The following is a 16,244-nucleotide window of genomic DNA, read 5'->3' on the forward strand; positions in this document are numbered from 1 at the left end:
ATAGAGCACACACATGAAATCAGAAGTACAAAAGATGAGTGGAAGACTTAGATTCAAGTAGTACAGTTCTGCTTTAGCGCATGGAGTCGTTATCAAGTAAGCATGACAAAAAACTTTTAATAAATTCAGGAAAGCACGATTAGAATTGTAGCAGGTCAGCATCCCCATGAAAAATTTAACAGAGATTCTAAGAGAAGTTAAGTGTGAATCACTACAAAATACAACATTACTCTCATGCAATCTTGTTGGGTAAATATAAAGAATCGGCATTTGAGAAAGACTCCACATCATTCTGTTGCCTCCCCTTTATAAAACAAGTAGAGGCCATGAAAATAATGTTGTGTGGTTCCCAGCCTGTTGCAGGTCTTTCTGTTTCACACCACTTTGACATATTTTGTGTCACATTTGCTCCTTATTTATAAACGCAGACTCTTAGCTGATCCCACAACTTTCAGTGGACTCCATTCCAGTGGAATCTAGTTCAGAACTTCCACATAAATAGCCAGCAATGCTCCCTACTATTGACACTATCAACCACCATACTTCCACCAAATCACTTTATTTCTACAGCTGTATCTACACCAATACTCCACAAGTAACCAACCCTAAAATGTGTGTGAGAGGTTACTTTGTATACCACAATCAATTTCTCCTTTTCCTGTTGCAGCTGTGAATGGTCCGCAGGAAGAAAGAATTGAGCTAAGTCTCCACATGATCCTGAATCTTAACTTTAAATTCATAGCCTTTTCTTGAGATATCCATATGGAGAATCAATGTATAACGTATTTATACTCACAGAATTTTAACATTAAACAACACTGTACACTCTAATACAGAATGCCTCTCTTGTAGAGTCTGCCAGTGGATTTGGTGGAACATCTCTGTGACTCTTTCACACTAAATAAACCTGTAATGAAATGCACTGCGCTTAGTATGGATTCTAGATTGACAAGCAATATCCAATTATTGTTCCATAAAAACATGAGAGAACTGCCGGATATAAGGAACGTCCTGCCATGATATTTCGGCGCAGAGTCTTCTGGCCATCTTCAGGTGAGTGCCACTGTAGTAGTACTGGCGAGTATGCACTGAGCTCCGCTATTTAAAGCCATACTGAGGTGACATTGCGCATGAGCTGCTCAGCGTGCGCGTTCATAACGGCTCCGTGCGCTGTGCCTCGCACCCTCCACTGTGAAAGCCAGGCTTATCAGTATCAGGTCGATTTCCATCTTTATGCAGATAACTATATCAACTATGAAGTTTCTCTATAACACGATTCCAAGCAGAGTTTAGCTGATAACCGTTATCTCGATTGATGAGAGTCTCGTTGTCAGACAATCTTATTTCCACAGATACATTGATAATCGAGCTCCAAAAGTTTGAGGTACGGGCCAAAATTTTTGTGTCGTCGTAATTCATGGGATGGTCTGTGGAAATACAATGTTCGGCAATTGCGCACTTGGTGGGTTGGAGAAGGTGAGTATGCCATTGGTGTTCCACAATGCATTGCTGCACAGTTTGTATTGTTTGCCCTATATATATGATTTGCTGCAATCACATGAAAGTTCGTCGAGAGTCTTGCCGTGTATTGACCAGGGGTGCACCAATGAAGAATAACATCTCACCCATGGAGAGGATAGCCCTCCGTAACTTAAGAGCAGATGTGGATACAGTAGTCTTAAAATCTGACATAGGAAACGCTACTGTCCTCATACCAAAGGATGACTATATTAATAAGATCAATGTTTTATTATGTGATTCAATTTATCACAAATCGATAAGGATCCCACAAGCCAAGTGGTGCGAAAAACAGCAGAACTTTTATCAAATAGTTCTCTACCGAAGGAGGTCATCAAGAGACTGAAATCAAACAGTTCAGTTCCACCTAGGCTATATGGACTGCCTAAGATCCACAAGCAAAATGTGCCATTACGTCCAATTGTGAGTAACATTGGGACAGCCACCAATGACCTAGCAAAATTCTTGGCATCTTTGCTCAAACCAATGATAGGCAAGTGTGCACATCACATAAAGAATTCTGGTGATTTTATCATTCGACTTCAGTCACTACAACTGCAAAGTAATGACTTATTGGTCAGTCTTGATGTGGTTTCACTGTTCACAAATGTGCCTCTGTGGACTCACTACATCTCATTGGCAATATGTTTGGTGCAGACATTACAGCGTTGTTTGAGCACACTCTCTCCTCTACATATTTTATATTTAACAACGAATTTTACGAACAATCTGACGGTGTCGCCATGGGGAGTCCTTTGTCTCCCCTGGTGGCCAATCTTTTTAATGAGGATTTTGAGGAGAGAGCACTCTACTCTGCCACTTTTAAACCGACAGTATTTTGGCGGTACGTTGACGACACTTTTATAGTGTGGCCTCATGGTCTGGACCGTCTCCAAGAATTTTTACGTCACATGAACTCCATACATGAAAACATAAAGTTTACCATGGAGGTAGAGAAAGATGGTTGTCTGCCATTTTTAGACGTCTTGGTGCGACGGAAGAGTGATGGCACACTTGGTCACTTGGTCACTCGGTGTACAGAAAGCCCACTCAAACAGACCTGTATCTACAAGCTACTAGTTGCCACCAACCAGCACAAACAATGGGCATTCTAAAAACCTTGATCCACCGTGCCCATACTATCTCTGAAGCCGACAGTCTTCAAGCGGAACTGGAACACCTGCAAAAAGTATTTCTGAAGAATGGCTTTTCACCTAGGCAAGTGAACAGAGTGATGAAGATCTACAAACGATGGAACAAGGAAGAGGAAGAGACCTTCAGGTTGACTGTTTATCTACCATTTATTGGGAATATTTCTTCACAGATAGGCAGAATATTGAGAAAGTATCAAGTGAGAGTCATCTTTCACCCTCCTTCCAAAATTTCATCACTGGTGGGATCCGTTAAAGACGACCTGGGCCTGCATAAACCAGGTGTTTACAAAATTCTGTGTGAATGTGGCAAATCATATATAGGGCAAACAACACAAACTGTGCAGGAACGCATTGTGGAACACCAACAGCATACTCACCTTCTCCAACCCACCAAGTCCGCAATCGCCGAACATTGTATTTCCACAGACCATTCCATGAATTATGACGAGACAAAAATTTTGGCCCCTACATCAAACTTTTGGAGCTCAATTATCAATGAATCTGTGGAAATAAGATTGTCTGACAACGAGACTCTCATCAATCAAGATAATGGTTATCAGCTAAACTCTGCTTGGAATCGTGTTATAGAGAAACTTCGTAGTCAAAATAGTTATCAGCATAAAGATGGAAATCGACCTGATACCGATACGCCAGTCTATCACAGTGGAAGGCGCGAGGCGCAGTGCATGGAGCCGTTATGAATGCGCACGCTGAGCAGCGCATGCGCAATGTCACCTCAGTACGGCTTTAAATAGCAGAGCTCAGTGCATACTCGCCAGTACTACTACAGTGGCACTCACCTGAAGATGGCCAGAAGACTCTGCGCTGAAATATCGTGGCAGGACGTTACTTATATCCGGCAGTTCTCCCATGTTTTTATGGAACAATCAGTATGCCGGGAAAGCTTTAAACATAATATCCAATTATTGGTTGAGTGAGGGTTTTGCAAGATACCTCCTTTGTGGGTGAACTACATTTCCTGAGGATTCTTTCAATGATTTTCACTCTGTCATCTGCTTTATCCATGATTAGCTTTATGCGGTCATTCCACTTTAAATCAATTTGTCACATACTCCTATATATTTTATGGATGTGTCTGCTTCCAGTGATTATTCTGCAATCATATCATCTAACAACACTGGATATTTCAGCCTATTTATGCCCAGTATGTTACATTTGTTAACGCTGAGGGTCAACCGCCAATCCCTGCATGGAGGGTTGAACCTCTGCAGGCCTTCCTACGTTTTGGTACAATTTTCTAGCATTGCAATTTCTCTGGATGTAACACCACCACTCACAAAAGGCCTCATGGAACTTCTGATACTACCCACCACATCATTTATGTATATTGTAATAAGTAATGGTCCCAACAACAACCCTTGTGATACTTACAAAGTTACTTTATGTATGAAGATTTCTCTCCATTGAGACTGACATGCTATGTTTTGTTTACTAGAAACTCTCTAACCCAATCACACAGCTTGTCTGATATTCCGTATGTTCTTATTTTGGCGATTAGGTAGCAGTGCAGGACTGTTTCAAAGGTCTTCTGTAAATCAAGCAACATGGCATAAACTTTGGAACCCATATGTACTGCTGTCTGGGTCTCATGGACAAACAAAGTGCACTGGGTTTAAAACAATCATTGTTTTTGGAACTCACATTGATTGCTTTAGAGGAGATTACCAATCTCCAGAAATGGCATAATACGCAAACATAAAACATGTTCCAAAATTCAACAACAGACTGATAGATATAGGTCTACAATTTTGTGCAGCTGTTCAAAGACCCTTCTTGAGAAAAGGAATCACTTTTGCCAATCACTAGGACCACTTCACTTCTCCAGTGACCTACCGTACACTGCTTCTAGAAGAGAAGCAAGTTACTTGCTTGCATTAGAACAGTATGGTGGTCGGCAGGTCACTTTCATCCTACAGCTACACAATTGATTTTGCACTAGTCTTCTGTTGTTAGAGACAGAGAGAGAGGGAGAGAGAGTGCGCAACGACGTAAGTCTCATCGCTTATGAATCATCCAAAAGACAAGTGAGTTTTTAGCCTCTTAAATACTAACAACAATAACTAGACCACTGAACTAGCCAACGAAATTAGGGCAGTATTTTCCCCCTCACTCCATACACTAAAGGAAGAGAACAGGAAATTTCTAATAATGGTATGAAGTGCCCTCCACCAGGCACTATGCAGTGTCATACAAAGTTCACTATTTGTCCAGAAAGTTCAGTGACAGATGTCAGATGTCATAATGCTGATGGTCATGAAAGTGCACCACCACAAACCACACAAGTCAGGCCAAGACACGTCCGAACAAGTTACCAAGTGGCTGGGCTGTGAGGGTGACTCTCATGTGTAAACAACACACTGTAGAGTGAAGGTGTAGTGCAGGTGATCAAAACCCAAAACGGTTCAGTAAACAAATGTGCTGTTCAGATCCAAACTTGGAAATAAGCAAAAGAGACTTGTGAAATGCTGACAACAGTTTACAAGGTACATGCTGTCATCTCGAAGTGTGTTTATGAGTGGTTTAAACACTCTACAAAAGGTGGGACCCATGTAAGATGCACAGTCAAGGTCTTCCATCTATTCAGCCAGTAATAAACAACACATATGTGTTTTGTAGGCACAGATGTAATAGGAGACAGCTCTATGTATGACAGACAAGGGATGGCCGCACTTCATCTGATCACCAGGTGGCAACCCAAATGCTGCCAAAGTTACTGGGCCATGGACCTTCTCTCCTCTGTGGACCACATGGCTGAAAATGGTAAATGCAGTATCCCAGGGCCAAGCAGTATTAAGGTCACTGCCCAAGCTACCCTCAAAATCTTCACTCTTAGTGAGTTTTCCTGGGCCCAATGCCAATTGCAAAAACATTCCAACAATCAGGATCTCACTCTAGAGCCACCACTTCCAAGAAGACATTGTCCACTTTGACCTTGGCCTCCCAGAGTTCCCAGCTGTGACCAGCAATTGGACATTGGTATATTTGTCTTTCATTGGTGATACTCCAGCCTTAACTTCGGTGCATACTTTTGGGACTTTAACCTTTGCTCATCCTCTCAGAACTTTTATCTTTTGCACATCCGTTTCACATTTTGATTGTGGCATGCTTAATGTATGGACATTGTATTTTGGAGCTCACAACTTACTGTGACACTTTCAGCCCATCAGCCTTTCAGAATTACTATTGTTCATTCAATACTGAAGAAGTGACTTGTTTTCAGTTTTTGTGTAGCAAAGTGACTCCCTTCATAGAAGGTTATTTATGTGTATTACAATAAACTTCATACTCATTTTATACCTGGGTATTTTTCTTGTGCTGCCTTCAGCAGACACACCAGTTGGTGACCAGCTAGACTATCACCACCATCACACTGAAACTTTTTTGGACATATCCTGACCTATCTGGTTCAGGAATTTGGTGCTGGTGAACTCTCACTGCCGTGAGCCGTATGACATCATTCACTGTTTTGGAGAGAGTTCTTATACTTTCAAGTACACTTACTATCATGTTGCTTCCACATGACGGAACCAGTTCATGTCTCTGTTGTTACTGCTCCAGCACATGTAGTGCAATCACAAACTCCTCATTGAGCAGATGGCAACCATCTCCATGTCACCTCCAGAGCTCTCCAACTACCTCTCCCAGATCGACACCATGGTCAAGGGCTTCCAGGTAGGCCCCTGTTGTCTTAGCAGTTCAACAGGAAGGTCATGCCATGGGCAAACTGTGTCACACGCATGAACAGCACTTCTTATATCATGGCATCATAGGTGATACAAACAGCATACATTCTTTCTAGCATATTCAGGCCCAGCATTTACCATGTTATCCAACAGCTTAACCCAGAGGTGGAATCCCATGCTCTGCCCTACGGAAGGTTGAAGTCAAGTTTGTTAGAATGCTTTGACTCCAGACTGCCTTACAGAGAACGCACAGTCCGCCTCCAGGATTTACCTCATGACTGCCTCTTCCACTGTAGTGAATCTTAGTGTACCCAATCATACACAGCTTCCATGGTCCAAGACATGATTCTTGTACATGCCACCGATGAACGACTACACGCAGATCTCCTTAAATTGAAGGACCTTTCCTTAGAAACATGTACCCCATTATTAGAGCTTTTGAACAGTCTCTCATATCATCAGCCATCACAAGCGTTTGCCGCCTGACCAACCACCCTTAGTTCCAGTAACATCTCGCACCCGTCTTGGATTCATACGATGCAAGTAAAGATTCAGTGTCCAGATGCAGAAGCCGTATTCAACAACTGCCTTCCTGCAGCCAGTGTTTTATAAGTCAACAGAGACACCAGTGCCAGTACCACCATGCTAAGTGTACCTCTTGCAGGAAATCGGACACAGAGCTGGAGTGTGCCAAGCAATCCTCAAAGTGAATGTCGACTGCACACATATGGATCCCTCGGATGTGGATGTGAGCTGACAGGTCAGACATGATCCCAGATATATCCTACATCCAATCTGTGTTTCTACACTCAGAAGAATCTCTATTGTCCACAGTAGCAATCGACAATGTGCTCTTTGAGTTGCACATAGGCCCAAGGTCCTCTGCAAATATCACAGATTGGCAATCTTATTATTGCATGGAGACTCCTTCCCTTCAACCTTCTGACACTCTCATGTATAGTTATATCAATGATATAATTAAAGTCAACAAACAATTTACAGCCAAAGTTCAGTACAATTCGGCCACCCTCATAGCAAGGATTTTGGTCGTGACAATCCTCTACCACGTCCACAAGGCAGACCATTCAAACCCTGCCCACATTTTTTGGACTGATGGGCTCTCTAAAAACTACTGTCTCGCATAACAGTCCTCAATTTGCTTCTGCAGAATTCTGCACTTTCTGCAAAGCAAATGGTTTAAACCTGATACATACTGCATCATTCCATCCTGCTTCTAATTATTTAGCCGAACACTTCATCCATACCTTTAAATCCCATGGCTTCTTATCATTTCACTCCCCAGGATGGGTCAACCTCAGCAGAGAAACTCTATGGCTGACCATATCGGTTGTAATTATCTATCATCCATTCCACCAGCACCCAACCCTCCTTTTGGTGGTCCAGTCACCACTGTATCTCTCTACAAGATCTCATGTGGGACCTTTTCTTCACCAAATGCCACAGGCATTGGTTTCCTGTGGTCGTTTCCAATCTTCTATGCTGTGCTATGGCAAAGGTGACACTTCAAGATGGCACAGTATGCCATAAGCACATTAACCAATTGCAGCCTCACCTGTGTGCAGTAGTCTACCATTCTCTTTTGTTCCAGAGACAGTGTCCTCCACAATGCCCATCCTGGGGACAACCGGCCTGTCTCAGCTCCAGCCTGTGGCCTCAGTGGCGGAGCCCTCAGCTGCTCCACAAGCCAGCAGGAGCCCAGACCCTTCCAGGGATGTCAAGATGTGCCACTAGCTCACCACCTCTTCGGTGGGAGAGGGGAGCTGAGGGAACTACGCTGTGTAGAGGCCTTGTGCTTACTCAGCCAGCAGTCAGTAACATAGATAGGTAATGCTGGTAAAGACCGTACATGGCACAGGTCTTCAGAAGACAGACAACAAATGGCCATGCTCCACCCAATCACCAGGCAGTAGCCATAGTGCTACTAGAGGTGCCTGGCCTGTTGGACCTTTTCTCCTTAGTGGGCCACATGACCGAAAGTAGTGCCTCCAGTATCCTGGCACTGGGCAGTATTTAGGTCAGCAACCAGACTATGTTCCACCGCTTCACACTGAGTGAGTTTTTCTGAGTGAGGCGCCAATTATGAAAGCATTTCTACAATCCAGATCTCAGTGTGGAGCCACCACTACCACGATGAGACCATCCACATCAACCTTCCTTCATGAGCTGCCAGCAACGGACCTATCCGTTTGTGGCCTCTGCACCAAAGAGATGTGGCTTCCGACACAATTATCAGCAATTAGACTTTGTAATATTTGTTTTTGTTTTCTAATCAGCGATATGCCAGATTTAACTTTTGTGTGTCCCTTCTGCACTCTACCTTTTCTTTGTATTCTCAGGATTTTAACTTTTGCATGTCCCTTCTGGAATTTGACTGTGCCATGTGTAGGGTGTGAACAATTTATTTTGGAATTTTCAATTTACTCTGAAATTTTCAGTGCATCAGCCTTTCAGATATTATTGTTGTGCTTTCAATATTCAAGAAGTGAATTGTTTTCAAACTAATTCATGTCAGCGAAGATTGTTTGTTTGTATTACAATGAAGTTCATATTCATTTTATACCTGGATGTTTTCCTTGTGCTGCCTTCAGTGGGCACATCAGAGGACACACCATAAATTGCCTGGCCTGAAACTGCATGCACTCCAGAAAATGTAAAGAAAGTATGAACAGTGCAAATGCTAGCACAGGAAATGGCAATTCGTTATGAGATATCCCATCTCATAGTGACCCAGAATGTGGATGAATGCAACCTTTGTTCTCAACTCGTGCCCCACACTTTCAAACCAGAACAAATGCAACTTCACTTAATGTCTGAGGAGACCTCTTTGAAATGGCAGAGCAAGATCCAGATTTATGGAAAAATACGTCAAGGAAAGTGAGACCTGGTGCTTGAAGTATGACCCTGAAGAATCAAAGTATGGATGTCAGGGTCCAAGGTTGCACAACGAGAGATCTGGCATCAAGACAATGCTAACAGTGTTCTTTGACTCTGAGAGCCTCGTGCACATAGAATTCCTCCCTGAGGACTTCACATTAAATGCCACTACATACATGGCAATACTGAATGCCTAGTGCTACATATTAAGTGTGTACACCTCCAGCATACAAAACAATGCAAGTGGATGCTACTGCATGATAATGCCCAGCCACATACTGTCTTTCGGGTGCAGCAGTTCCTGGACAACAGGACAGTTGTACCATTCAATTACCCATCCTACTCCCCAGACCTGTGTCCCCTGGACATTTGCTTGTTTCCCAAACTGAAATCATGCCTGAAGGGCAGATATCCAATGTCATGTTACAAACAAACTGACGGTTGTCCCTAAAGGCACTTATGCCAGGAGTTTCCATGACTTGTACAGCCATTCCCTGAATGAATAGGGATTACTTCGAAAGACAGTAATTGCTGTTTCAGGTAAGTCAACAATCCATTCGCAATACAGACACTTTCAGAGAACTTTCTGGACAGAGGGTGTATATATGTACATGTACATGACCTAGCAGCTGGCTTTCCCAATGCAATAGTTACATTACTGTACCATATTACACTACTATGAATAATATCATGATGTATCCCTGCCTACAAGAATGGTAATTTACTAAATATACTTACACGTGGTTTATTAAGCAGCATCAAATTAGATCACAATTTCATAATTTCTTTCATTATATTAGCGGTATATGTAAAAGGAACTTACAGCTCAGCTGGGCTCAGACAATGCTTTCAAATAGAATGTAACATGATGACTGTGATCCAGCATTTCTAGAATGCTTCACCAATCCAATCTGTCAGCCCTTATCACTTTCAGTATCAACAGTAGGCTGCTGATTTTCCTCCATTTACAGTAACGATTAATATTACTGCCACTACTTTCTAACATTTGCTACAAACTATTTCCCGAGAAATTCCAAACTGAGATTATGTGGAAACAGTGTCATTCCATAAATTCAGCTCCCCGTGAATTTCTTACTTCTGTAGAAATATTCTGAAATTTGAGAGGGGGCAAAAAGGGATGAAAGTAATGAAAAGCATCATACCACTTGCAAAATATTAGTTTGCTATTTCCCTATGGGTAACGTACAAAATAATGGTGCATATGAATAAAACAGATACTCAAACACCTCTTTCTTTCTCTGTCTCATCATCCCCCCCCCCTCTCTCTCTCTCTCTCTCTCTCTCCAAAAAAAAGATACATAGACAAGCATATTGCACATCCTCTGTCTTAATGTTTTCTGACCTGTCAATGGTGTTCTTTCACTGGCTTCACTCTCAGGAACTTGACAATGCCTGCAGGACTGTCTTCGAGGACGATGACGATACCGTCTGAAATATAGTATTAATGACAGGATATATACAGACAATGAAATCAGTGTTGCAACATCCCATACTAAGCGACCATCATCAGATAATACTGAAGATCGTGTAGACATTATAACCAGGATAAGCTGGGCAACAATAGGTGTAAGAACAAGTGCATTAGGAGGACCAGCTGCAGCACAGCCAGCATGAGCGGCCCAAGCAACCAAACCAGTGCCCGCTGCCAACAGCTCTGACAATGGTTGAGGTTGGAGAATGCGTGCTGCCAGCAGCCGCGATGGGCCTAAGAGTGCAAGAAGCAATGAAGCTGGCACACGTGCAGCTGCACCAGCTCCAGTCCAAGTCTGTAGACCTCTAGACTTCCCCCACTGATAGGCAGAAACAGTGGCAAGTACAGCCAATGTAGGTGTTTGCAACATAACTGCCTGGAAGCAACGGCCAACATCATGCATCTCGGGATTCCAAAAGCTTGAATCTTCTGACCCACACATGGACAGCCAGATTTCACCATCATGAGTCATGTCTAGGAGTCTGTTTGGATTTCGCACTGCAAAGAAAAACTGCAGCTTAAAAACTATTTTCTGCAAGATCATTAGTAAAAATCAGAGGGAGAAATTAGAAGTTTACACATACTTTTTGTAAGGTCATTACATGATATTTGAAAATATATTAGTAAGTGCAATGACAGGTAACATATGAGATTAAAATTTATGTTCAATGTAACTGGATAGATAAAAAATCTACTTACCAAGCAGAGGAAGGAAGATGTACACATCTGAAGATTAAGGAAATTTGCTAGTTATTGAGTGGCAGTGGCTCCTTCCGCTGTATGAGAAAGAATAAAAGATATACAAAATTATGTGTCCTCGGTTCTCACCATGCACCTGGTTTTAATTTATGTTGATTTCTTCAGTCCCAGCATTTTTTCTCAGGAACTTTTCCTTTCTTCTCTCCCTTTTAGTTTTCTATGCCTTTTATTCTGTGACCTGTCTATTTTTCCTGCCCCCCACATCCAGCACTTATCTTTCCACTCTTCTTGACCCTTGCACAATGTTTTTTCAGTAAGCTATGTCTTGTTTATTACCCTGTCTTCCACCTCTGAGCTCTCAGGTTTTCAGATCTCATCCAGTGCAGTCCCCACGAGTCTTTCCTCTCATCCAGGCTGATAAGTCTTCCTTGATCCTGGGCTCTGGACGACTTTTTCAAACTATCCCCATTTCCTAAACCTCAGCAGTTCTTTTCCTTCATCCCTCTTCTTTCCACTTCAACCCTTCTGCTAGAAGAAGGAGCCACTGACTCTGAAAGCTTGCAGATTTCCTTGACCTTTGCATGTGTGTTTTCTCCTGCTTTCGCTTGGTGAATAGATATTTTTATCTATCCAGTTACATTGTATTTTCAAAAATTCAAAATTGATTATTTTCACTTAAATATGTTCTATATAATGAAAATATTACTTGGCAACCAATGAAATAAATGTTCACTACAAGATATAAATAAGTATTTATGGAGAATACAATAGCCAGAAATAGTTCAGTTTAATTAATTAATGGCAGGAGTAATGGCAATAACTCACTGTGTGGTTGAGGCATTGAGTGTTTGATACGCTCACAAACAAGACTGAAAACTATACAATGAGTTGTTCCTTTTACTCCTTCCATTATTCACACTCAACCAATGAGGACTTCTCATTAGCACATTCATTTAAACCAATTATTTATCCAAGGATCACCATTAACACATTGATATGTGCACAGACATAACAGACTGTGTGCAACTGACAAAAAAGAATGGGAAAGCCACCACAGTATTTAATTCTTAACCAAATAAATGCTAAGGTTACATATGTTGTCCTGATTAATTTCAAACCAAGAACATCAAAAATATTCTATGAGACAGCAGTAACTACAGGGTGAACTTTCAGAAACAGAAGTGTATTAAACAGAGCACACTCAAAAATAACTACGTCATAGTGATAGACAAGTTTGTAGGCAAAATAATCTGGCTTTAGGAATAGGCTATCCGTGTACTGCTGCATACCCACAATATAATAACTGCTGTACTACAGAGTACACTGAATTATAGTGAGTGTTATAGTTTGTAGAGACATTATAAATATCAATTTTTCTGATCTCCAGAAAATGAAAAGCAGATGGAGTCATTAAGATGAAAACATTATGAAGAAAGTAAATGGGAAACTGGAAAAAACTACGGCCTTTACTCTAAGATTTGATTCTATAGTATTTCCTGCATACATTAAGGAAAGTTCTTTTACGAATAATGGTATAGCCATACATCGCAAATCAAACAAGATACTACACGTGCTAAAAGTTTTGTGGTGCATAAAACCAGTCCTACGTGACACACAAATATGTTAACTATTCAGGTGACCATTCAGCTTAAAGCAATGTCCAATTTTTGTACAGGAAAAGGGGAGTCAAAATAACAAGGTCTCCAAAATACCATATGCTGAAGTAAGGAAGCAGTTAAACCAACACAGTATCCCACTTTCAAAACAATTTTTGTTACAGAACTGAAAACCCCAGGTATTGAGGTGATTGTCTTTAAATCTACATAGAGACAAACCCAACAACTAGAAGGAGCATATCTTATATCTATTTGCAAGTATATGTGCAAAAAGCGTCCAACCACTAACTCTATGGTCATGACCAAGACAAAGGCTGATGTTCAACAAATGCAAATACATGTATCTGTTAAAATCAAACAACAGAAAATCCAGGATGAAATGTAACAATATTGTGAAACGGAAAGTTGCCACTTGCCGGATAGCGGAGATGCTGAGTCACACACACACACACACACACACACACACACACACACACACAAGATTGCAGTCTCAGGCAACTGAGGCCACACTATGAGCAGCAGCACCACTGCATGATGAGAGTGGTGACTGGGTGGGGGTAAGGAAGAGGCTTTGGCAGGGAGAGAGAGAGATAGTAGGGTAGGGGTGGTGGATGGTGACATGCTGTTGGAGAGCACTCAGGGACGAGGTGGAAAGAGGGTAGGGCAGCTATGTGCAATCAGGAGGTAGACGAAGGGCAGTGGAGAGGTGGGGAGGGGGCGGGGAGTGGATAGCAGAAAAGGAGATAATTAAAAAGACTAGGTGCAGTGGAGGAACGAGAGTTGTGTAGTGCTGGAATGGGAACAGAGAAAGGGCTGGATGGGAGAGGACAATGACAAATGGAGGTTGAGGCTAGGTGGGTTACAGGAACGTAGGATATACAGCAGGGAAAGTTCCCACCTGCGCAATTCAGAAAAGCTGGTGTTAGTGGGAAGGATCCATATGGCACAGGCTGCAAAGCAGTCACTGAAATGAAGAATGACTTGTTGGTCAGCATGCTCAACAACAGGGGGGTCCACTTGTTTCTTACCTACAGTTTGTCGATGGCCATTCATGTGGACAGACAGCTTGTTGGTTGTCATGCCCACATAGAATGCAGCACAGTTGCTGCAGCTTAGCTTGTAGATCAGATGACTGGTTTCACAGGTAGGCCTGCCTTTGATGTGACAGGTGGTGTTCGTGGCCGCACTGGAGTAGGTGGCGGTGGGAGGATGTGTAGGACAGGTCTTACATCTAGGTCTATTACAGGGGTATGAGCCATGAGGTAAGTGGCTGGGAGCAGGGGTTGTGTTGGGATGGACGTGTATATTGTTTAGTTTGGTGGACGGCAGAATACCACTGTGGGAGGGTTGGGAAGGATAGTGGACAGGACATTTCTCATTTTAGGGCATGAGAGAAAGTTGAAACCCCAACAGCACAACACTGTCCACCGTCCCTACCCTACTATCCCTCCCCCCCCTCCCAGCCTCCTCCTTAGCCACACCCATCGCCACACCCTGCTGCTCACAGTGTGGCCTCAGTGGCCAGAGACTGCAGTCATGTGGGTGTGACTTGCGCGCGTGTGTGTGTGTGTGTGTGTGTGTGTGTGTGTGTGTGTGTGTGTGTTTGTCGTCAAATTTTGATGAAGGCCTTACTGGCCAAAAGGTATATGTGTGACAGTCTTTTTGTTGTGCCTATCTGCAACTCAGCAATTCTGCTATATGGTGGGTGGCAACTTTCCTTTTCACAATATTGTTATGTATCTGTTAAAATATTTAATCTACAAACTCTGCTACCTTAATGACTAATGACACACAATTTTTCTCCTCCTCTGAGATAATGAGAAGAAGAAAACACACTCTCTCTCTCTCTCTCTCTCTCTCTCTCTCTCTCACACACACACACACACACACACACACACACACACACACACTGTTCAGGTAACCATTCAGTGCTCGCTCTCGCTCTCGCTCTCTCGCTCTCTGTCTCTCTCTCTCTCTCTCTCTCTCTCTCTCTCACACACACACACACACACTCACACACACACACACACACACACACACACACACACACACACACACACACCATTCAGCTTGGAGTAATGATATCAATATCAGTGATGCAGCATTTGACACTGAAGGATTAATGGAACAAACAACTCAGTCCTACTTATTTTTCATCCTCTATGGTTCTTTCCCCTTCAAGATGGAAAGAGAAAAAAAAAAAAAAGTAGGCACAAAAATTTCACCAGTAACAGCTCCCGTTTTAAGGTGCAATAAAAACTGCTTTAGGAATAATGTGGAAGTACAGAAACTCCTGGTGGCTTCTATGTCATTCTGGATATGTCAAGAGAAACATTTTGAAACTTTCCATACACCTGCACTATGGTGTTACAGACTCCGCAGAACAGTTGGTCCTAGTGGAGAAAAGATAAATGTCGATTCACTTGTCTTTCTCAGTAACACCACTAAACACCATCCACATTAAGACTAACACTCCAAGCTGCAGCTGGTAAAATAAACAAAACACCTCACATTTCAATTTGCTCAGTGTACCTGCCACCAACGGAACCGATACACAGTGCGGCCCTGAGAAAGCTTGTGAGCTAACCTCCCTGACCATTTTGTCTTTTAGGACACTTCAATGCACACAAGGGTCTATGGGCCTGAACCAGCATATGACCCATGAGTCAGTGGTTGAGAATTCTTGTTATCAGATGATGTACGTCTTTGAAAATGAGAGGAATGACACGTTTCAGCACAATATCTGCAACTGTTCTTACATTTAGTTCTCCAGCCCACACAGCTATGTTCAGTAGAAAGTGGTGAGGTACCTCCATTTCCTGGTCAGTCTGTTATTCCTAGAAAGAACAATACCCAAAAACAAACTGCCAAAGTGGACCCTTTATAAGGCAGACTGAACACTGTTCAGTCAGCTGGCTGCATTTAAACACCCATGACAGCATCCTAAACTGGATACTCCATATAATATTATATTATAATGTTATAATCAACAAAGATTCAGACACATCCACACTGATCTTTTCACAACTCTTTAGAGAAAAAGAGCAACGTCACTCTGCTATAAGGAAGAGGTGGATGGGGTTGCAAAGGTTCAAGAACAGTCCATACACAAACTTACATTTTTTGAGCTGCAAAGGCTACAGTATACGGAATAATTAAAGATAAA

General features: G+C 42.3%; 1 protein-coding gene across 4 annotated transcripts in view; it reads right to left on the reverse strand.

Moving 5' to 3' along the window:
- The window catches only part of LOC126469267 (ATP-binding cassette sub-family C member 10), a 392,679-nt gene that overhangs the window by 327,608 nt on the left and 48,827 nt on the right, over positions 1–16,244 (reverse strand). For all 4 annotated transcript variants that reach the window (XM_050096621.1, XM_050096622.1, XM_050096619.1 and 1 more), the window contains one exon: positions 10,635–11,261. In XM_050096621.1, the coding sequence (XP_049952578.1) occupies positions 10,635–11,235 (601 nt within the window). In that variant the 5' untranslated portion in view covers positions 11,236–11,261. The remainder of the gene's footprint in view (positions 1–10,634; positions 11,262–16,244) is intronic.

This window comes from Schistocerca serialis, chromosome 1 (genome assembly GCF_023864345.2).
Source record: "Schistocerca serialis cubense isolate TAMUIC-IGC-003099 chromosome 1, iqSchSeri2.2, whole genome shotgun sequence".
In the NCBI taxonomy this organism is placed as follows: Eukaryota; Metazoa; Arthropoda; class Insecta; order Orthoptera; family Acrididae; genus Schistocerca; species Schistocerca serialis.